Here is a 24861-nt window from a genome sequence, read left to right as displayed (position 1 = left end):
TTACTTACAACTGCGCTGACTAGTGGATGGTGTCATGTGTCGTTCACATTTACAAAGTAACCATTTTACACAAAGGAAGTGGAATGACACCCAGCTTTAAAATGTTATGCAGATCCAAAATTATATAGCAGGGTGAGGTGGTGTTGGGGCAAGTTGGGATACTTATTTAGATCTCCTTGTACGTCTATACCCATTTAATGATAGACGAAAACAAATGTTATATTATTATTTGACAGTATTCTCACGGTACAACAAAGTGCGTCGCAAAGGCGATTACAGTTAGGTATTATATGTTTATGTTAAACGAATACCGCCTTTTTAATTGGCTATAAGAAAAGATTCACACCAAGATATTGTACTGGTTGTTCATTTTGATGCTCGCTGAATCATATTAACACTTTCGAAATTTTGCAGTTTCAATCATCCAGTATCGTAGTTAAATGAAATTGGCCAAATTATTTCATATACAGCTTGATTTTACGTGATAAAATTCATTTAAGTTTGGCAAAAAAATGCGATATAGTAGCATGGGGGAAGATGAGACACTTTGTCAGACGACACTTAATAATCAAAACCAATAATAATTATAAACTGTCCCATCTTATCCTGTGTGTTTTCGAACTTGTAAAATTTCACCTGTTGTGCTGATCTCTAAATAACTCCTCGTGTCTTCCCTCATTCTATTGTAAATCATTGGTAATTTTGAAAAAAAGGTGTATTTATAAATAGGAATATATACGTAAATAACACGAAATAGCACAGTAGGGTATAAAATTCACTTTAAACATTATTTTCTTTGCCCTAATAATGCTATAGTTTTTCATGTTACCTACAGTATATTATTGTATGAAAGTCGGTATTGTTCGAACATCAATTGATAAATATTGTGGGGGAAGATGGGACATAAAATTGAAATATATTTACATTAGCAGTATTTTGCAACTTGTAGTTAACCTACCGAATTTAACCGGCTGTGCTAGTTTCTTTGCCATGTAAACTTAATATATATAACGCAAAAATATAGATTTCTTACGAAGGACTGGGATGTTACGACCTTTAACTTGAGTCCTAGACTAAAATGACTTCTAGAGAAGCTAGAGACACAATATTGGTAACCTTATTAGGGTATTTGAGGATAGCAGGGAACTCGGGCTTGCGGTTGGTGGGGTCATTGCACGACCGAGCATGGAATTCGAGAGAGACAATGGCCCTCTTGTGTTAACACAGCAGGTGAAATTATCATTTTAAACAGTCACCCAAAACTTAGATATTATATACGTAGTTAATTCGTAAGCGCCATGGCCTACTCAATACACGGCCTAGGAATACACCGAAACTGCTCAGAAAATAGGAGGCCTATTGACGCGAATAATGCCCATTATAATACATTGTTACGTCACGGTTTTATGAATGGATTTTGCTGTCGGACTGTAGTTTTTGCATCAAATAACAGTTTATTTACCATTGCCGGTTAAATTACCTTATTTTTCGGGTTATTTTGTCAACATCTTATATTTTTTATAAATGTTTAAGCATGACTGAACAGATAGGAGTTACTTTTAACCACGTGCGGCATACAAGTAAGTTTTACCGACAGTTTAGTTTGGCTCAGTCGCTGAGTGAAAATAGTATTTGGCTTAAAACAGAAGTTTTTTAAGACAGCCTATGCATATCTAGCAAAACAACACCGCAGTAACAACAAGTAAGTTAATTGATATGTCCGTTGTGGACTTTTAAAACCGGTCCTTAAAAACAATATAGGATATTGGATAAACACAAGCATTAGCCTTTTGTCTCAAGGTGTTTATGCCTTGATCTGTCCTGCTGCTCATAACCCATTTTCTACTCGAGGTTTTTTTTTTGTTAAAGCAGGACAGAGGCTCTTCCTCAAGGTCAAAAATGGGTCATACAGCACATCATAAATTAAGACTGTTTAATACAAACAAACTCACGATAGCCTCCCTTCGTACTTAAGTGTTGTGTCTAACTTTAGACCTTTGTCGCTGTTTAAATTTGACTAGTCTTCCTTCCTGAAGATCTTCTTGCCACTTCTTCATGATCATAACATGCACAGATGGTACCCTTATCCAAATATTTTTATCCAACTACGGAACACCTATTGACCATGCTTAAATAGCTCGCTTAATAATTCTGCTGGCTTAGAATTTAATCTAAATAAAATTATAAAGGTATGCTGCATTATAAAACTTGCCAAATGCCTGTCTACTAAATTAAATATAATCAAAACGTAGGTTTTCTGTGTTGGTAAACTGAATCTGATTGCACGTCTCTCTTTATGCTTAATAAACTGATATTTATATACTAATAAACCTTTTGCGCTGCTTTATATGTCTGGTAAGATTTTAACTAAACAGGAAAATATCCCGGCGACACGTTCTGTGATAAACTGTAAGTTAAAACAACCTAGAACTGGTATTGAACCTACCAACAACTGCAAACTGCATTCAAAATGAAGGAAATCCATTCATAAAACCGTGACGTAACAATGTATTATAATGGGCATTATTCGCGTCAATAGGCCTCTTATTTTCGGAGCAGTTTCGGTGTATTCCTAGGCCGTGTATTGAGTAGGCCATGGTAAGCGCACACGATGCACAAATCAGAACACTTAAACCGGGGAGGAAACAAAATAACACAAATAAGTAATTAATAAATTTTAAACTTAATCATTGACCCATTAAACGTTACAAAACTTCCACAAGTTAAATGTCGAGGCGACGAATCAAAGTTAAGCGAATGCCGCCTACGGGACAATGGCAGTAGTTATATATTATAACGCGGGAATTCTGTTTTGTACACATCGTGCCCGCTTACGAGTTACCACGTATATTTAACTTTGTGAACTTTTAGCGTTTGCAGGCATTGATCTCAATCTCAACACAAACGTCAACTCCGCGCAATGCTTTCTGTCAGGTGGGCTTCTCAAAGCATTTCATACTTCATTCTCACATTACCGTTCTCAAACTTTCATTTCGCAAATTTAACTGTGCTCTTTTCAAAGTTTTTTTAGTTTTTTTGACATATCCAACCCTTTTCCTCTGTCTGGTATAGACCTAATTACCTTTATTTCGTAAACAACTGGTTTTATATCCCTTCCTTTGGGTTGTATCTCATATTTTGTTTCATTTTTACAAGTTTCTTTATTGCATAATGGTAATCTTATATTATTAAGTCTACATTGCTAGCGAGTTCAATGTTGGTACTTTCACCACCGCCCGAGGTCCAGGTCAAAAACTATATTTATGGTCAAATTACTAAATTTTGTGGTCACATCACTGAGCACAAAAGTGGTCAAAAACTTGTATTTTGTCTGCAGCCTCTTTAGCTGCCCGCACATTTTTAGCTTTTGCTTCTGACGTATATATGGTGGTGTTTGGCGTCAGGCTGATGTCACTTGCTGATTTTGTTACACCAGGAAATACTGAAGGCGGTTCTTTGGGTCGTTTACCGCCTCCAACTGACGCCCATTTACAGTTGAAATGTGTCTCACAAACATATATCTCCTACAAGCGCCTCAAGCTTTCTTTCGCATTTGGCATTGCCAAAATCCATCTCTCCCTATGCTCAGGTTCTTTTGGGAAGGACATGACCTTTACACAGGGCGTCCCTTCATAGTTCTCTTTACAACCAAAGCAACGACGTGACACATTGTCACCAAAGCAGAAAGAGAAAACAACACAGAGACTATGAAATCACCAGCTATACAGCTTCTGAAGAGAAACAAACAAAATGTACATTTAGTAAACTATGATAGATATCAACCATTAGATGCAGTAGGTGCACAACATCATGCTTCGTCACAGATTTGTTTAAAAATGTTTTGCTTTAAGAGTTAAACGCACAAATAAGCAAATATAACTTAAATTCAGTAACTTAGGAGACATTCCTTGTCTAATATTTCCAAATATCTATCAGAGTTAATTTATGACGCATTATTACCTATACCTCGTTCACACACAAGCCGACCTATTTGGCTGACCCATTCGTAACGTGTGAAACCGGAAGCATGTATAATCACTGCAGGGCCGCAAAATGTTATATAGTAGGGTGGGGACCAAGTCACGTCAGGAAACGGCGTTTGTGTCCGCCATTAAGGAGCCCACAGAGCGTGAATCGCCTATACAAATGCATGGTCGGCGTGTGTTTATTTGGTTCTTTTAAGCGATACAAAGCTAGAAAACACGTATAGCGGTTGTTTTAACATTTAAAATATAATTTCTAATGTAGATCTTGTTATATAATATCAAATCTAAGAATTAATGCGAAGTAAATTCGTATTTTGACTGGTTTTCAGCGTACAGTGTGGTTTAACAGGGTACTTAACGTTGGCGATTACGACTAGCAGCAATCAGCTTATCAGACAAGGTGTTCGCGTTTACCGATTTCATAAAGACCAAGAACGCAGGAAAAGTAGCTTACTAATTCGATACATCAGTTTATGGTAATGTTATGCGTTTTTGTTTGTATTTTTATATTTTAAACATGTTATTTTATGTTTTTGGTTAGTATACTTAATATTTTCTGTTTTTTTTACTCTTTAATCGATTGAGTGTTCAATAAAAGTTGATTCTTTATGTGAGGTTTATTATTGTGATAAGATATAACATTAGTAGAAAGCCATTTTTACGCGCAGAAGTGCTTGGTTTTTCAAAAATCGCAATATTTAAACGAAAATCAGCACCCAGCAATAATAAAATGCTATGCCGTTGGCTCCGTAATGGCGACGACTATGACGTCTAGACGCGGGGACAATGGATAACAAGACTCGTTGTTTAACAATCCGTTTCCTAACTTGGTCTATACCATGGCCTACTCAATACATGTATTGAGTAGGCCATGTCTATACTAACTTTGGGCATGTTACTGCTACAACCTATATATATCGTCGAATACGAATCAAAAATAAAGATATAATCTGATACTGTTCGAGTCATTGCAACACAGATTTAACACTGGCCGAGTCGTCCTTGTAATCGAGGCTAGATATTCCAAAAGGACAATTGGGATTAAACTATACGAGGCTTGGGATAGCGTTCAACCTACTGCGTTAGGAGACTCGCACGCCGTAACTATCGGAGCATCACAATCCGAGCGACACCTACTGAGGAATAACCTCATAGGCTTAACTAGCCCATTAATCAACCAACAAACTACTTCAACTTGATCATAAAATATAATTATTGAACCATTCTCCAATACCCTAATACCAAGGTTGTGTCTCCAGCTTCTCTAGGAGTAATTTTAGCCCAGGACTGAAGTTATAACCTTTCGGACTTGGGTTACAAATACCGAGGTCGTAACATACCAACAAAAAATTGAAATTTGTATATGGATAGATATGCTCAAATGCAACCTAAAGGTACCTCTAAAGTTTCCCAAAACGATACAGTTTCTAAAAAAATCGCGTGAAAAAAACCCGCTGAAGTAAAAAAATCGGCTGTTTTCGACAATGTATGGGATTTCCCATAAGAAAAAAATTCTCAAATTTGATCGTTTCTGGTTTCTAAAATACTAAAGAAAGATCAAATTTTAATTTTGATTTTGTATAACAAACGCTTCTTCTTCAAAAAAATATAAAAATTGTAAAATATATTCTAGTATTATGTTTTAATTTTTGAACCGAGGTAACACACCAGATTATGCTGAGTCAGCATATTTTCAGACCTAATGTTATTAACGAAAAAATGACTTTTTTACAAAATTAATATTACAGTAAGTACCAGTTAGGCGTAATAAACATTTTAATATAAAAAAGTGCTAGAAACTAACTAAAAAGGAAAAAAAGTGCTGAGTCGTATAGCTACGTTCAATCGAAAATTAAAACATAATTAAGTCTATGTTTTACATTTTTTTCATACAGTTTTAAAGAAGAAGCATTTATTACACCGAATCAGAAAAAAATACAATTTTCTTTAATGTTTTAGAAACTAGAAACGATCAAAGTTAGGTGATTTTCTTTCTTATAGGAAATCCTATGCATTGCGCCACGGCCAATATTTTTTTTACTCCAGCGGTCGAATTTGCTGTTTTGAAACTCTTTTTTTTTCAAAAGCTGTTTCTCATTTTCAAACTTGGATGGTAGCTTTAGATCACATTTGAGCATATCTATCAATACACAAACTTTGATTTTTTGTTGGTATGCCCCTTTAAGGAGTCTATGCGTAAAAACGATATTTTTGCTGTTGTTGTTTTTTCTTCTCAAATTAGAGTCACATGGACCCTACCTATTTTCCTCGTGTTTATATCTTATTTTTATTCACAAAACTGAAAATAGTTTTATGAGATAAAATCAAACAGGACAAAATATTCAAGGTTGTTTTATGAAGCTATAAAACTAGTTTAATCGCACACGCAAACTACGAAATTTCATCGGCTTTACTATAATTCAGCGAGCATTCAAAGATAACACCTTACTATTTCGTTTTTTTCACGTATTCATAATATAAAAAATATACTGCTCATATTTTATATTTTTTTTATTATTTAAAACCGTAATCGGCTTTGACGCGCGTTTTATAAAGTCGTGAAAATACTGTCGAATAATTCTGTATAACAAATTCTGTAGCAATATTTTCCTGATTATTATTAAATGAGGCCCTTTTAACCTAACATACAATAATCCAATTTGCGACACGCTGTCCTGCAACAAAAATAAACTACAGTGTGCTTCTTTGCATATATGCGTCACTATACACAGAAATTTGATGTTTATTCAGACTCAGTGGCAGAGCAAAAACAAAACGGGCAATGGAGAACATTCATTTATTCAAGAAAAAATACTTCCTGCTAAAATCATATTTTTTTAAAATGACAGTGCAGGATAATGCAGCGGAATTAACAGAGAATTTAATTTATACAAAGATATTTTACTTTAAAGAAACTCGTGGCTTTCGCTTCGAGGTTTGCTTAAACTACAATGGCTAAATAAACAATGACGTATTTGCAAAGGAGCACTGTAATTTATTTTTATTGTAAGACAGCATGTTACGGACAAATACATACATTATATTGGTGAGATAAGTGTTGGTAGGAAACGCGTATATCATCATAAAATATACAAAAGAACGCTTTACAACAATAGGACGTAACAATAGCCAGAGATTCACTTTCTTCGATGCGGGAATGCACAAAATGTAAGTAAAACAAAAGATTGATGTGTGCAACAAACAAATCTTGTTTAAATCAACTTTAAAATGGAAGCCCGTTCACACAGAGTGTACATATTTCATTTTTACATCGTTCTGAACAAAATACACAGTGTTTTACCGGCTGGGATATCGTGTAAAGCGTGATATATTGGCGCTCTTACACCGAGCTTAGTTGCAGGTTTGCTACACAAGGAGCACCACAAACATAAAACATAGATTGGTTCGTCGTGGCAAACGCGTGAAATAAATACAAAAAAATAAGTAGAAATTGTGATGTGCCAATGGTAAAATATAGGAATTACTGAATAGGTTTGAAGTTTTTTACTCTTGTTCAGTTAACCGATTTGTGTCTCACGTATGGCCAGCTGGGATGATACAGCAGTGTCTTGTAAGACAGTATCACGAAGTGATAACTAAGTATTCATGTGTTACGTGATAAGCGCTTGTTTCACGACATGAACCCAGTAAATTCGCTCGGTCCATTTCCATCAGAGTCTTTGGTTTCAAACCGCTTCGCTTCTTGTTGCATGCTTTCTTTTATCTTGAGAATCGCCGCGTTTTCATTTTGTTCCTGCTTCTCCTCAGAAGTTAAGTTTGCAGTTAGTGAGCAGTTATTCACACCCGGCGCAACAGGCACAAGCAACATGTAAATTAAGAAGCACGAAGTTAGAAAGGGTATTGGTGAGATTGGGATGCAGGTAAACTGAACCCGCGCATTACAAAACATGCACCATGATTGTTTCATTGATTAGATTGAATTATTCCATGCTTTTAAGTTTTAATTTAAACGTTACATTCAATTTAAACATAGCATCACTATACACGTGTTAATATATTTAGATCAAAAAGCAAAGCGCCCTTTTCAGTTCAACGTGAGTTTTATTACGTCATCAAAAACTTTGTCAACAATAGCCATTGTTATATACATTAACATTATAAGCCGCTTTAATTCCGATGAAAATTCCAATAGTTTTCTAAAATACGAAGGCGATCAAATGCACAGGTCGCATCAAGTCGTTGTTCGCCGCATGGTGGCGTTTCACTGCCATCTTTTGTCTTCCGCGGCATTTGGCTCAACTACGCGAACGCGTGTTTGACTAGCCTAAGTCAGTACGTTCCCATTGGAGGGTTGTTACTCACATCAGGAAACGATGGCACCATGTTAAACGAGTTTTCCTCGCCGTCTTGTGGTGTGTGTGGTGTACCACCTGGTCCGCCAGGTGGCCCCATCGGTTGAGAAGCTCCCGGACCACCAAGGTTGTTCATTGGCATGTTGTTGCTAGGGGAACTCTGTTCAAAAAACATGAAAGTTTAAAGATTTTGTTTTCATAATAAAGTTTCATTATACCTTCAAGCCCTCCATCATGGCATTATCACTAGAACCGTTCATGCCGTTAAGGTTTGGTGGTAAGTTAGGTGTCGATACTGCAAGGCCAGCCGACATCGGTATCGAAGTTGGTGGGAGGTTGTTATCTTGTACATTACTCATCGGAAACTGGTGGATACGCTTGGTTAGTCAAGATCTAATATCTATTAACCTTTAACTTGAAACATCTTACTTACCGGGGGCATGGGATGGTGCGGCATCGGTTTTCCCATGTGGGCATATTCCGCTGAGTTTAAAGGATCTAGAAAGTTACAATGTTACGATGATTGCGCGTGAAATAAATATATTGTATTATTTCTTGGCGAGATTCAATATGTAGATTATTAAAAAGCCATGCAACGTTAACACATAAGGTCATCTAAACGTCGTTTTAATTCTTGAACGAAATGAAACATTACTTTCTATTATTAAATAATGCTGCTCAATTAGAAAGAAATTATTCAACTTCGATCGGTAGTAATGTTATATGGTGTATGTTATTGCGTGCACGTGCTTTGTTACGAATTACGTCGTGCAAATGATCATGCAGTTTACATTGTTTAATACACAGGCTGACCATTGTTTGACTGGGCGACATTAATGGGGATGCAGTCACCTGGGTTCTTGGGGTCGTGTGGAAAGCGGTGCGCGTGAGGACCAGGGTGCATATGTGTTGGTCGGGGGCCTAATGTTAACAAAGCACGAATATGTAACTATACGGTGCGTGGTATCGTTCTTTGTAAGAAGTGTAAGAAAATTTGATTTACCAGTGGGTGACGTTATCAATCAATGTCACTTACCCTGCGGACTTCGCATTGGTGTTCCTGGTGGACCACATGTAGGTGGGACCTGTGTCAGATTAATTAATAATAAACATAATAAATATGGTTACTTATAGACGATCACTAATCAGCATAAAATTTAAGCGCACATTTGACAAATCTGTTTTTTTTTCAAGCGGATGTATCGTCTTTCTTTATTGAGATTGCATTTTTCAATTTGTCATATATAATTAATAAAACTTGTGGTTATAAACAAATCGTTGAAAAAAGTTTTACTCACCGGTGGTCCTGACGGGTTGGGCCATCGACCGTGCCTGTAATAGCAGTTGTTAATAAGCGGATATATTTTGGTCAAATAACAAATCACTCACATTGACATCGATATGGTTCCGTGGCCTGGTATTGTGCCGGATGCCATGCGCATTCCTGGGTAGGGCTGAAACGGAGTAAAATATGACAGATAAAGATAAGAGCAACTATAACGCAATAATTACCTGCTGAAATTGCTCCGATCCTACAGCGTATGGATTTATTGATCCGTGGGGGATTCCCCTTGGATGTCCCATTCGTGAAATACTCATCATTTGAGCTAAAAAATAAATCAAATCATAACGATGGAAAGCAATAGTAACGTTTTGACACACAGTTGATTTTGTTTGGGCGTAATACTCCTACAAACGAAACTCTTGAATGAGAAAGTGTGTTACTCCAAATATACAATGTTCTAATTTGCAACCTGTGTTTGGGGTAATACTGTGCAATACTATCTATATATATTGGTAAATGGCGCATTAGAGTTGTCAAGCATGTGTCGTTATTACGAATGCCAAAGCTCTTAAGCAACCCACAAGCGATAACCGCGAACGTATGGAAGCCTAAAACTACAAGGAAAATCGAAGCAGCTTTATATGAAAGCCATGGTTGAATGTATTGCATTAGTGCATACGTTGGTTTAACGAAGTCGGGAGCGGCTTAAGCGAACAATAAATGCTATTAGCCTAATGGAACATCAAGGCCGCTAATGGCTTCGACTAAACGTTCGGTAAAACAGAATTGCATGCGAGCAAAGTGCATTCCTAGGATTGCGACCGACTGTTGAAATGCGGGTGGACACGATGTGGGGCAAGGGGGGGCAAAAGATACCAGCGAAAAAGTTTGTATGTAGACAGAGATGCTCAAGGTGATATCAAGTTAAAAAACTAAACAAATTCTGAAAACCTTGTTTAAAGTTAAATGATTTGTCACAAGAAAAAGTGACACTCAGCTTTGACTGACCGTTTAGCTTAACAAACAGACATTCTAACCCACAGCACGCGAAAACTCAAAAATAAATTCACTTATCTACAAACACATAACCCCGTGTTGTTGTGTAAACGGGTACGTAACGTACAGCAGCTTAAATATGGCAATTAGAATAACTGGGGTTCGTTAATGGGATTTGTATCGACACTCGCAATAAGCAGGCAACCACTGTTCAGACACCAACACTCGTTGGACAAGTCGTATAAAAAAAGCTTTGCTTGATTATTTTACGTCGGTCTCTGTTAGGAACAGTGAAGGATCCTACTCGGAATTATAAATAAACAGGATGGTTGTTAGCTTTATATAGAAGTATCTCTGTCACGTTCGTTACAAACATCGTAGTAAGATGAAGCAAGCAAGTATAATGTTAGCACCATAGGCCATGCCCGCAATTCATTATCAGTGGTGTTGGTAATGAGATTATATTCCTGGCTTCTGCCAGGCGACAGCTCCTCGTATAAGTGGCCGAAAATGGGAAAATAATTTGATTTTCGCGTCTATTGCCGAGAGACAGGCTCTTATACAACACATGCGGATCCCAGCAGCAGAAGAAAAAGGCGCTGGTTTACACAGTGAGACATTTAACCAACGAGGCGAATGCAGGATCAGATAAAGTTTCACGTACAAGGCGTTAGCAACGCAAGGCAGGAATAGCTCACTCAACTTTGTAACGGTTAAACTTGTGACAGACAAAGTGAAAAAGGATGGGAGACAAAGAATTATTTTAAGTACATAAGTCACGTTGGGATAAGTACCAGTTACACAGAACAGTTAATTTCATCCCAAGTTGTGGCGGCAAAAAGTAGCAACAAAACCAGAATATACATTTAGGTATAAAGTATGAACTGTCATTAAGCGTACTTTATAGACACTGTGTTAAGCGAACGTTTTTTTAATATGAAACAACAAAGTGCTTTGTGGAAGTTTCGATTTTCGCCCTCGCGAATTAAATCTGTAAGCAGTTAAATAACTCAAGCTCGCTTTTGTGTATTCTTGTCAGTTGAAACATTTCATTTATTAAACTACTGCTTTCGTCTAATATATGTCGTACATATGTGCGTAATAGGGCATCAGAATGGACAGCAACAAAAACACGGGGTGTTGAAGTTAGGCCATTACAGAAAGAAGAAATAATAATCATATTCAACATACACGTATAAAGGTAAGTTCAAGGTGTACATTGTAACATCGACAGAATAACTAAATGATAAGATCGTTACAGAATGTAAATAAACCGCATTATCTGGTAAACATCAATCGTCGTCAATGCTCAAAACAGAGCAATATTTAAAATTAAATCACAATTTGATATTCAATGTTAATGTTTATAACAGTAAGGACTAACAACTAATTACAAAACGAAACGTTTCTTCTAGACGTCTTGAGTCTACAACACTGTTAGCCTGTGACGTGGCGTGTTACTTATTACAAGCAAATCGAGCGATTGATTGCTGAAGTGTTGAAACAGTTATATCCAGAACCGAAATGGTTTAATATCCATTAATGAATGTGCAGGTAGTTTACTCTATATTACTCCCAAAGTGCAAATAATCCACCAGGAAACATGATTATTAAGGAATTTAATCATGGTTGTCTTGATCACCCCATTTACTTATTTTAATTAGATTAGAAAACACGAGCGAGGGACCGCTGGCCGACGGCGCGGTTTGTTTGACAACAAAATGCAATTAATGGTAGAGTAAGACCGCATGCATTAAAATACAAACTGCCACAAACCAATAATCAAGCTGTCCATCAAACAACGGGTGAGTTTCGCTAATATTTGTCGCCATAAATTGACATACCAAGGTGTATTATTATATCGCATGTTCGACAAACAAATATTTTTTAAATATTTACACTTGGTTTAAATTTTAAACACTTAGTACTCAAATTGGTATAACTAAAAAACATAAACGCTTTTGTTTGAAAAGCAAACAAAAAAACCACTAAGAGTGTAAAAACCATTTAAGAAAATATAAAATGCCACAAGTGGGTAATTAATCTAAAATAAATATTGCTTGAATTAAGAATTGTTTGTAGCTCTCATTTCTTTCTTAGTTTACATGCAGGGTGCAGGAAATATAAATATTCCCTTTCATATCATTCAATTTAAAAAACCTCATAACAACAGTAAGTTTTCAGATAATATTTTTAATACAAGATACCAAGGTGATTTTATATCCTAGCCGACCTAGCGTTTGCCACAGTGAATAAATAAATGTATTTTTTGTTTAAAAAACTTTATACTGCCCATTCTACATTACAGCTAGGTAGAATTCAGCGGATTTTAAATTAATTTAACATAATAAATTGGCATCTAAAAAAACATATTTTTATAAAAAAGGATTCGCTGCGAGGGCAGAGCTCTGAATGAGCACGAATTATTATTAATAAATCATAAAAATGTGTCTGATTATGTAGACTTTGTAAACATGATTAGACAATACAGTTAGGTTACATGTTTAAACATAATTCGATATTTCAACTGAATGTACCCAATTTGATGAAGACATTTTTTACCTACCAGCTAATCAAGCAGCTTTAAAGGTGAATGTTCATTTTAAATGAACATAAAACAACATCACCAATAAGAACAACTTTGTCGACAAACGTGTCCAAAATGTTTAATAAACGACGACTAACCATCTCATGTTTCAACTTTATGATCTAAGTGTTTCGACTACCAATAATAGTAGTGAAGAATATGTTTTATTGCCAAAACTCATAACATTACCAGTTAAACATATAGGATTATAATGCTTATTTAAAATATTCATATTGTTACCTTGTCGTGTGTGATCTATTCCTTGCAACATTGGTTGTGGTCCACCAGGTCCCTAATATCATATTTAACACAACATTGTCTAAATAAATCTTTTAAACATTCAACAACTTACCTGCATTCTTGGCCCTCCTGGTGGATATCTTGGTGACATGAAAGGCTGTGAGAATAAAAATGGGTCAATAAAAGTTAATATCACATGTTCATATTACAGTTCTAGAAAAACATCCATTCTATAAATCAAAAGCAATTCAACAAAACTAAAATGTTTATTTTGTTATTTTCATATTAAACATTTTAGCTTAAAATCTGATTCAAGAAAAAAAAAATTGTGTGCTAACTATAATGCCTTACTCCATAGCGCCACCACACACTAAAACAACAGTTTCAAATATCACCACTAGTGGTAGCACATCCACACCAGGAGTTTCTAGCTTTGTGGAAATTTTGTTTATGCATCATTTTGATTACAGGTATAAACTAAGAAAACAGCTGTTGGTAAACCTGTCTCATAATGCCTTGTCCATGGTGGGGCGATGGAGAAGCTGCTGATCCTGGCTGTTGAAGTAGTTTCGTATCAAGATATATTATTTAAAGCTCTAAAATTTTAACATAAAGATATTTCCTATTGATAAGTGAAAGCAACATACAGGAAAGTATCCTGGAGGCAATCCTGGCTGTGGCATCCCATCTGGCGCCATGGAATTCAAGGGGGAGGGGGCCGCTGCTCCACTCTAACAAAGTTTAAAAAGATATAAAAGTTAAACATTATGTACATATTGATATATATATTTACATATATAATATTTAAAAAACATTTTGTACAATACCTACAGGCTACAGCTACATTAAATAAAGGAAATTAGGAAAATATATTATATGACATTATTTAAAACTATTATTTGGAAGAATGTAGAAGGGATTTTGCCAACTTACATAGTCATGGAACGCTTTAGCTTCAGAACTGTGTTCACATGTATCTCTTCTTTCAGGAGATGCACAATATAAATCCCAAAATACACTGTAAACAAAAAGTGTTGAAACGTTTGTTATCATGTCATATTATTTACTTCAGCCGGCAGTAATAATGAAAAATTCAACAAAGCATTATTAAAGTATGTGATTAACTTCAGTTATTCCAATGCGAATTAAAAAATATACACATATTTCCAATTCGTAAGAATGCGAAAACGCGCAACAAGCTTAGTATTCGTATCTCTTCCCTGCCTGTCACGTGACCTCGTTACGCACAAACAACTGGATGGGGAGAAAGAAAGAGAGAAGGAAGTGTGTGAACGGCGTGATAAGATAGCGCTCGTGATTGTGTGTGTGTGCGTGTGTTGCGCCCACAGGAGAAAAAGTTAAGTAGTAAAATAACCAAAGCAGACAGCAGCTTACTAAATCTACCGGTATGAGATTAACAATTGTGCTTGCGCAAAACTGTATTCAATGCCTGTTACCTTTTGCATTACGCTTGGTAAAACATTTTTAACAAACGCCAGATAAAATAAAAACAAAAGGAAATATGTTATTATTTATAAATATTCTTTTGCGTTATAAACTATGACAATATAGGAACATTACCGCAACAAATGTTAATTTAGTGCCGTGTGTGGCCACCCAGTTATAAATGCGATAAATATGCACTGCCTTGGGATCTTTTAGGAATAGTAAGAGAATGGTAAATAAAGCAAAGAGACGCAAGAAACCTTTTTAACGGCTGCGATTAACCATGGGAGAGAAATTGTGGCGCGGATACGCTCGTAGTTAACTCGCTTCTCCAGCACTCTCTTTTGCTGTACACAGACATTTGACAAGCGACAATAGAACCGTTACCGTTTTTTGTAAGTGTAGCAAGTATTACGCTGTTACTACACCCGTCAATAACACGAAAAACATCCAATCGACAACTCTTTAATGTTAACTTTTGTCCAATAAGAGCAAACGAATAGCATTGTAACATGGGCTTAAATTTCATAGTGTCATATAACTCAAACCAACATTTAGTAAATGAACTAAATTTGAGACAAAAAAACTATGTCGCACAGCATTATATAATGTATCAAGAAATAGTAAATGTTTGTATACGAAAGTGTTAACAATAGACAAACGGTTAATAATGGAGTTTAAAACAATATATGTATAGTATGAACTACAGTAGAGCCTGAGGCAACATGTAGAATATGTGAATTGTTAATGCAGGACAAAAGTTTTCTAAATATATAATTACTATTGACTCTTAACTTACTAACAAAAAGTAAAATCACTGACACTGCATTCCACTAAGGGTAGTTTATTTAACCTTATGGTAAAAATATTATATATATAATACAATATATGCGAGAAATATTAATTTTTCAAAACCAAAACAGATATTTTATAAATTGTTGCATATTTAAACACAGAAAATTTTATGTTTTCTAAACTGTTGCAGACATACAACAAAGTTGTTATATAAGCAAAATGAATGACAACTTACCACCACCAAGAATGTAAGAAACCAGGAGATTCTCCCAACGCAATATTTTTCTCCCAGCCAATCTAATACAATATTTCATGGAATGAACACTTGTAACAAAACTGAATTTATTTTCTTTTTTAGATGATTTAATAAAGAAAACATATGGGGCTATATATATATATATATATTAAGTGCTATTTGTTTCAACACCACCACATACTTAAACCACAGCCACTAGTCAGTACACCTAACTTTTAGGTTGTAGTAGTTAGTGGGGTCTTCTACAAGGTAGTTAGGTATTAATTTTATTTAAATTAATCAACTTTAAGTTTTAACATGATAGGGTATTGTGAATGGAAAACTGGCATGTAATATTTTTTGCAGGGAAATTTAAAAGAAATGATTTGTTATAATGATCTAAAGGGCTTAAGTAAAAGGACAAAACCTGATCTCCTCTGTGCCAATTTTCATTGCAAAACCTCAAACTTGCATTGAAACAGAATATCAATGTTTCCAATTAAGAATTAATAAATGTAAATATATTTATGCCCACTGTACTAACCTCTTGAAGAAATGTATGAGCTGCTTTTCCTGCTCCAACATGAAGCAGATATTCGTAAACGTACATCGCCAACCTGTGATAGATATAGGTATAAGATGGTGTATACATATATATATATATATATTTTATTAAAAAAAAAGAAGTTACTTTTCCCTTGCTTGTGCATCAGATGGAACAACACTACTCTTTGCTTTTGCATACATTATGTTGTTATGTTAACATTCGAGCGCCACCAGTAGTATACTGTACATAAATCTTTATATCTACAAGAAAATATCACTGAAATTGCAATACCAGCACTAATACATGGGAAGGAAGATTTCTGTTTAAATAAATAAATGTGTTAGAGTTCACTAAGAAACCAGATGGTCAACTACAACATTCTTTTTAATGCAGACAGAACCATCTTGTTATAATTTCTCTAAATTTTTAATTTTTAATGTGTTCAATTTCTGTAATTACTAGGAACATAGTTTGGTAATCCTTTAGCTGGTAGCCACCTAAAATTTTGGTTTTTAAAATGTTCTTAAGTCTCACTAATACCTGCTGTATAATTTCTTTTTGAAAAAAACTTTGGTATTCGTGTCGAATAATAACTTTAAAAATGCGCGAAATCGTAAAATGCGTCACTGTATTTCCACACAAGCCATCATGAATTAAACACAGCAGGTGTCACTATCAGTAAGCCCTATAGAACATTTTGTAACCAAAATTTTAGGTGGCCACCAGCTAAAGCATTACCCATTATTTGAATGTAGACTAGACTTCAATATTGTGGTTAAATATATTAATGAGAAATTAGGATTGAGCGTCTTTATATTAAGAAAATTAATTTGTTTAAGTTTGCTAAAAAGCATCAATTTGCTGTAAAACACAACCAAAAGCCTATAGTACTGGTAAAAAAGATTCTTTATTAAAAATGATAAAATTAGCATTCGAACATTTCCTTTTTTCTTGTTACATTGTGAAATTAAACTGACCAATGTAGGTAACCAGATGATTTTCTTTTTTTTAACAAAGATAATTTTATCGTGCGAAATTATTTTAAATTGTTTAAATAAGTTTCACTTAACAAAATTTTATTAAGCGGACAACAGAACAACCCTGGTTCCACTAAAACACATTTCTAGTATTATGGTCGACTTAGTAAAGCAACAAAGCCAGGCAGGCTTATTATTTATTTACAAGCCTCCCTATAAAAGAATGCTTAGCCCCTAGCTAGGCTATGGTACGATTTATACTATGATAGTTCCTATTTTAGAAGAAACAAACTGTAGTAGTATTGATGTTGCATGTATATGTTTAACTTTCTCTTTCACACTAACCAACCTCCCTTGTTAATCTAGACAGCGTCAAGCAATACATGCAGAACCCCAAGGTAATCACCAAGGTAATTCTAGTATACAGTATACGGAGCGGCAATTTTTATCAACCATTTTTGATATCATAAAATTTAGATCCTACTTTTAAAATAAAAATTCTATAATAAAAAAAAGAATGTGACTAATAAAAGTACATTTTTTAAACTACGTACCACACCACAGAAATAAAAAAGAGTAGAACGCGCAACTGCCCAAAACCGTAATATATTCTTTTTTCTTTTCACGTGACCGATAACTCCGTCCCCATTTCGCTTGGTCTCTATTGTAAAAGACAGGCGCACAGTGATTTTAGGAGGTTTTAGCTGTTTATTTTAAAAACTACACTAACTATTCCAGTTTATTAGGCCAGTTTAGTTTCTGGTAGGTTAACGTTTACAGTTTACCACTTGTTTAGGAAAATTAATTATTTTGTAAATTAATTATTTTGTAAATTAATTAAAAAAATTTTCGAACAAACGGTTTGTTAGAAAAATATATATGTTTGGAAATAGTTATAAAAAAAAACGAAGAACAACTTACTATAACGCCCTGGCTTCCATTGACCAGGGGCGGATCCAGACATTTGCTTTAGGGGGGGGCGATTTTGTTACTAAAAACTCGAAAACCTTTAACAGACAAAAGTTATGTATTTTTAGCGCCGAAAACACACACAACAATAATGTACAAGAAAGGTCATAATCGAGCGAAATAGACGCCAAAATACTTAGCCTACACTACAAAATCCAATCTGCGGTTTTTACTGTTTGCAAAACGGTTAATAATAGCATCTGGATCCATAACAATATCTCTGTGCTGGTGCATTAGAGCTAGACCACTGAGCCTTTCCTCGCCCATATTGCTTCTTAACCAGGTTTTGAGCGATCGCAACGATGAAAAACTCCTTTCTGCTGAGGCAACACTGATAGGTAGAGTGAACAAGATTTTTAGAAGCAAGTGAACGAGCATATACACATTTTCATCACACTGTTCCAAAGCTTCTTTCAATGTTATTGGGAAAACTTGGGCCGTTTCAGCAGAACGTCGCCACTTTTCTTTTCACAACATTATTTCCGAATGAAGAGCAGTCTCTAAATTTGTTGTATTCGGAAGGAGACCCTCATACTCTTCATAAATAATTTTTGACAATTCCTTTGTCTCCATCTTCAAACAATTTCTTGGCAATAATGAAGTTAAATGACACGATGACAAAGTTGATGATGAAAATCTGTTTCCAAGGTCCTGAATTATCGAATCTAACATAGGATTGTAAATAATCCTTCTGTAGTATTCCTCGGTGGATGTGCATTTTACATTTGCTCTAAATATTTGTCGGCCAGTAATTCTGGGCAGATCGATTGTAATCTCCAGTTCGGACAACACTTCCTCTGCACTTTTATATATCCGCGAGAATTCTTCTTCACAGTTTTCTCTTCGTGCTTGTAAGATAGATTTTAGATCTGCAACATGTGTAGCAGCGTCACAAAAATCTAGACTTTTCTTCTGAAACAACCTGCTAAGAGGAAGACATAACGCAAATACGGATAGTTGGCTGTACAAAGTAATCACAAATTCAACATTTTTAATTGACGTTATTAGTGCTTTAGCTTTAAACGATGTTTTCGCATCATCCCAGCGAGATATATATTCCAAGGCCTTTAGTATGTTGACCAGCTGACCAACAAACTGCTTCAAAGATTCTGATCTCTCCACCCATCTGGTTTCGCACATCCCAATTAATTTAGCTTTGGCCACGTTTAATAACACGCACTTTCGTTTAGCAGAAGCGTTGAAGAAAGCAATAACTTCCTTGATTATTCCAATTGAGTTTCTAACGCTTGATACAGAAGATGTCTTCGACATTGATAAGTTGAGTGCGTGGTTGAAGCACGGACACCTTGTTGCGTTGACCGCCACCTTTTTTATTTCAGCTACTGCTCCTTTTTGTTGTGAAACCATTAATGAACATCCGTCTGTTCCAACACCCACACAGTGCGACAAATTCAAATTTAGTCGTTTCATTTCTGTGATCACCAGTTGACCAAGTACTCTTCCATTTACTTTTGGTTCAAAATACGCTGACACGCCTTCAAAACAACTTTCATGCACATCGCAAAAACCAATAAAATCCTCACGTCTTTTGTTGTCATGCACATATGCCACACACAATTGTGAAGAGTTTGAAATGTCAGTCGTTTCGTCGAATATTACACAGTAATATTTGGCCTTTTTTACTCTTTCGAGAATGACACTTTTAATTTCCTCTGCGCAACAGTAAATTAACTGGTTTTGAACAGTTTTACTGATGTATGTTGCGTTGGCCGCTGCATTCTCTAGATGACATTTCAGCGCAGTATCGCCACCACTCTGTACCTTAGAAGTTCTCTAAAATTGCCTTCGTTGACCAAAGGTTTTGCTTCTTCAATAATTCCGTGCCCGTGGTCCCTATGTCCCCGAAAAGCTATGTTCTGCCTGCCCAGTAACAAAATGGTTTCGACGATATAGGTTTTAACCGCTTTCTATTTTCCTCAACTTGCTGAAGTCGATGCGAGCTAATTTTATTGGCGATGTCGTTCCTCGGTTCAAAAAACGTCCGCAAAAAGTCCGTTGCGGCTTCGACAGCATCTCTGTGATATTGCTGCTGTTCGTGTTTAACAAGTTCACCGTCCTTGCCCAAAAGTTTTGCGAAGAGTGTCAGGGGTCCTGTTACAAGTTTTTTTAGGTGCACCTGTTTATTGGATCGTCCCATCCCGCCGACAACAAATAAACAGCAGTACTTGCAAAAAATCCCTTTCCCAACATCCGAATAGACAAGCCAAGGAATTTTTTTCAAATGTGAGTGCTTTAAAAATCTTTTCTCAATCTTTCCCTGTTTTTGATGTGTTGAATGAGGCAAGACAAAATCATCGGAAGGAATCCAAGGTGATTCCAACAATTCACACTTCGTTCTGTCAGAAATGTTGCATATATTCCCGACATAACATCCTATGTCATTGGATCGCTGAAAGGTTGGCGGATCCGCCATTTCTTCTGTTGTCGTAGAACACTTAGCAACCATGTTGTCACTTTTCTCGCAGTCAGACCCTAAAGTTGAACAATGTGCGCTTTCACCAACCACATTCTCGCTTTTTAATAAATCCATCTAAGGTTGCTTGATACTGATTTCGTTTCATTTTGTACGAATTAAAATGCAACAAGTAAGCAACTGTTTATCTGCTTCTAAGTTCTAGGTTAAAATTACCACGTAATACGGTATATTTTCGTAACTAATCAGGAGACAAATGCATGCCATTGTGACGCATAAATACGATACTGTGACGTTTCACGATACACAACAAGATAGCCCACGTCAGGTCAAAGCCATGGAAAACCTGTTTTATGATTCGTATTTTTGTGGCAACTACAAGTGCATACTTTTTTTAATTTAAAAGTTTTTTAATGTAAAAGTGCATACTTTTTTTTTAATTTTTTTTTTTTTTTAATTTTTTTGTTCTACGGCCAGGTCTAGGGGGGGGGGGGCGATCGCAGAATACTGCTAATGTAAAAATATTTCAATTTAGAGTCCCATCTTCCCCCACATTGTAGTTTTGTATGTTTTTATTGCCAAACTTTGAAAGATTTGCTTTTAATTTAGTAATTTATACCTCAGGGAATATTCAACTATAAGATACTGATATAATAAAAAGATAATATTTGAAAACATATTCGAAATTTGGTCATTTGCACTTGGTGATAATTTATGAGAAGTGACTTGTGCCAAAAACACAGTAGCAATACCCAATTTGTAGCAAAAATAAAAACTTTATCAATAGTTATTATCAATTTTCTGTTATTACAAGTTCCTATACATTTGTAGGATACAATATTTATCCACTGATGTTCGAACATTACCTATTGTCGTTCAAACAATACCAATTGTTATGCAATAATATAATGTATAGGTAACATGTTAAAAACTATAGCAGTAAGGCAAAAAAATGTTTAGACCTAATTTTTAAAGCGCACAGTATTATTTCGTGCTATATGCGTATATTCCTATTTATAAATACACTTAATAATCAAAATTAACAATAATTTCAAACTGTACCATCTTATCCGGCGCCGTGGTGTAGTGGTTAGCGCGTCTGCCTGTAACCCAGAGGTAATGGGTACAAGGCACGACGCTGCTACCATTGTGGGCGTATGTGTCTTTGGGCAAGACACTTAACGGCAATTGCTCCAACCCAGTGGTCACTAATGGGTTGTCTAAATTATCAGCCATACATAAAAAAAAAGAAAAAAAAAAACCCAAAAAAAATAATTACCCACAAAGTAACATACATGGTAACTCGTAAGCTGGCACGAGGTGGACTGTCGTTTTCCGGCCACGCGAGGATAAAGTAAGTTACATTCATTCATCCTGTGTGTTTTCGAATTTGTAAAATTTCACTTGTTGTGCGGATCGCTAAATAACTCCTCGTGTGTTTTATTATATTTTATTAAATTTTTGATATCATAAAATTTAGATTCTACTTTCAAAATAAAAATTCTATAATAAAAAAAAGAATGTGAACAATAAAAATGCATTTTTTAAACTAAGTACTACACCACAGAAATAAAAAAGAGTAGAACGCGCAACTGCCCAAAACTGTGATATATTCTTTTTTCTTTTCACGTGACTGCCAACACGTCCCCATTTCGCTTGGTCTCCATTGTAAAAGATAGGCGCGCACAGTGATTTTAGGAGGTTTTAGCTGTTTATTTTAAAACCTACACTAACTATTCCAGTTTATTAGGCTAGTTTAGTTTTTTGGTGGATGAACGCTTACAGTTTACCACTTGTTTAGGAAATTTAATTATTTAATAATTTTAATTAAAAACTTTCAAACAAACGGTTCGTTAGAAATATATATATATTAGAAAATAGTTGTTTTACCCCATGACTTTATATTAAGTCAAAAAACGAATCACCTCTCTCCTTTGCCGACATTGGAGATGCGCGTTCGACGAAGGGAAATGGGGACGGAGTTGGCGGTCACGTGAATAGAAAAAAGAATATATCGCGGTTTTGGAAAGTTGCGCGTTCTACTCTTTTTTATTTCTGTGTTGTTTACGCGTGCATGGACGCCATTTTTGTTCGAGCAGCTGTACAGCTGTTAATGGCGATACTGCGAAATATATGCAAAAATGTCTTCTTTACATAGTCGGGTCAATATATGGTTTGACCCCAAAAAAATTCCTACAAAAGGTTTTTCAACGTTTTTTTGTAGTATTTATCATCAAGAATAACATATTAAAAATCTAGGAAAATCCGAGTACCAGAAAGTTGTAATTTTCAAGATGGCCGCCAAAACAGTAAAATGACAATAATTCAGTTAATATTTATGCTAGAGCTCTAATTCTGGCGTCTATCCCTATGTTTTAGGTGGTAAGGAATTTATTAAAACAATTCAAAATAAAATTAACTCACTCAAAATGAAATTAAGGTTTAATGGAAAGAAATAGTAGGGTGGGGGAAGATGGGACACCTTGACATATGATATCCAAATATCCTGATCGTGTTTTACATAACTAACCGCGGTCTATGAGAGTCAGATACGGTTTCATAATTCGTTGACTGCTCTTGGTTTACTACCAAATTGGAATAGAAAATAGAATGAAAAGGTGTCCCATCTTCCCCCACCCTACTATATTAAACAAAAAGATTAGTGAAACACTGGCATTATAAGAATCACACACAACTTATTAAGTTATTAACATTCAGTTGCTTTATTAGTCCTGGTCACCATCTTCATCCAGCAATGCCTGATTGTTCGTATTGTCACAGGCATCAAGTTGGCACTGTCCACATGCTGAGGTACAGGGCAGATTATTCTGCCTATACAGCTACACCTAGCAGTGTTACAGCCAGTTGTGCAGTTGCAGTGAATAATCTTCAACAGAGAATCTGGGGCCGCATTTCCGATTCTATTGGCACAAACTGACTGCTTTGCAGTTTCCAACCCCACCCGCAAGTTTGCATGTCGCTCTCCTGTCCTAGCCAGACCATTATTTGGTAGTAAACCCTTAGACAGTGAAATTTTGTTGACGACTCAGTAGGTGGTAGGCGTTCTGGTGTCACAAATGATTGGGAAGAGACTACTTTTCTTCTTAATACTTTGTAGCGCAATGACGAGAGGGAATCCGTCGGCGTGCCTCCAAAAATCACAGCCATTGCTTGACAACCTTTGTTCACAATGGATGCTGCTGTCTGCTTTGGAAGAAGAAAGTAATTGGCACATTCTTTCAAAGTAGCATCACCCTTTACCAGCTTGTGAAAGACAGATTTCTTAACCACACCAAAGATTCTGGATGTTGTGTCACATCCAGTGTAGGCATGCAGAAAGAGTAGCTGGGAACATAATTCTTCACCCATCACCATTTTAAGTTGGTTTATGTGATACACTTTGTCAGCATTTGCCTTGTCGCAACGAAAATACAGATTTTTTTTCTTGTTGCGCATAATGAAGAAGTAGGACCAACAGATCCGTGTCTTCTCCAATCAATGTTGTCGAGTGTGACACTGCACTAAGAACAGCAGCCTTCACAATCAGAACATCAGCATCCCCTGGGGCATTGATCACATGGCAGCCTTTACCCCGTAGTGTTTCACTGATCATGTCGATAATTTTTTGTTTGTTTATGTCCTTTGAGAGAAACTCATCCTTCTTTCCATCAAACACTGTCTCTTCTGTAAAGCTGATAATTGCATGTAGATTCTTCCCACGCCTCTGGTGTGTGTTGTCCTTGATTGTCGGTTCTTCTAGGTATCCGTCAAAAACAACCGTTGCCCTTTGATAATGCCGAGTCGTGAATGCAGCATAGGAGTGTGCAATGGAAACGTAGGACGTAGGTTTCTCCCCTCTTCCATGGTAGCCGGTGTAATAGCGAACCTCCATCTATGACGTAGTTTTGTGTTTTTGGTGGAGTATCTTCTATGGATTTACGAATTTCACGAACTGCCTTGGTTGCATAGTAGTCTGCAATAGCATTCGCAAGTTGAGGCTTATCAGGCTTCCGGAGCACTTTCCTTGCTTCAAAAAGTGCTGGAGGGAACG

The 24861-nt window shown here is 35.9% G+C and overlaps 1 protein-coding gene, 1 long non-coding RNA gene and 1 pseudogene across 8 annotated transcripts; 1 reads left to right on the top strand and 2 right to left on the bottom strand.

Moving 5' to 3' along the window:
* Positions 1-6960: 6960 nt before the first annotated feature.
* Positions 6961-16774, bottom strand: LOC149732035 (single-stranded DNA-binding protein 3-like). Of its 6 annotated transcripts, none has more exons than XM_089883823.1 (17): positions 16575-16773; positions 16428-16500; positions 15884-15945; positions 14341-14425; positions 14055-14138; positions 13909-13962; positions 13520-13564; positions 13408-13459; positions 9812-9906; positions 9689-9753; positions 9598-9631; positions 9336-9384; positions 9113-9220; positions 8733-8797; positions 8518-8664; positions 8310-8459; positions 6961-7743 (listed from the first exon to the last, which is right to left on the bottom strand). In XM_089883823.1, the coding sequence occupies exons 1-17, from the start codon at positions 16628-16630 to the stop codon at positions 7618-7620; spliced, it is 1350 nt and encodes a 449-aa protein (XP_089739949.1). In that variant the 5' UTR covers positions 16631-16773; the 3' UTR covers positions 6961-7617. The 6 variants fall into 6 exon arrangements, with proteins under 6 accessions (XP_089739949.1, XP_089739950.1, XP_089739952.1 ...); XM_089883824.1 differs by having other exon boundaries at positions 6961-7740; XM_089883826.1 differs by having other exon boundaries at positions 9152-9220.
* On the top strand, positions 11629-14030 carry LOC149732036 (uncharacterized). 2 transcript variants are annotated; one of them, XR_016385615.1, is made up of 3 exons: positions 11629-11781; positions 12245-12385; positions 13878-14030. It is a non-coding gene; the product is annotated as an uncharacterized LOC149732036 (long non-coding RNA). The 2 variants fall into 2 exon arrangements; XR_016385614.1 differs by lacking the exon at positions 11629-11781 and adding an exon at positions 11995-12134.
* A 1596-nt stretch (positions 16775-18370) lies between the features above and the next one.
* On the bottom strand, positions 18371-20958 carry LOC149732034 (52 kDa repressor of the inhibitor of the protein kinase-like; annotated as a pseudogene).
* Between the last annotated feature and the right edge of the window lie 3903 nt (positions 20959-24861).

This window comes from Ciona robusta, chromosome 8 (assembly GCF_009617815.1).
Source record: "Ciona robusta chromosome 8, ASM961781v2".
NCBI classification, from domain to species: Eukaryota; Metazoa; Chordata; class Ascidiacea; order Phlebobranchia; family Cionidae; genus Ciona; species Ciona robusta.
This window is presented reverse-complemented; position numbering and strand designations above follow the sequence as displayed.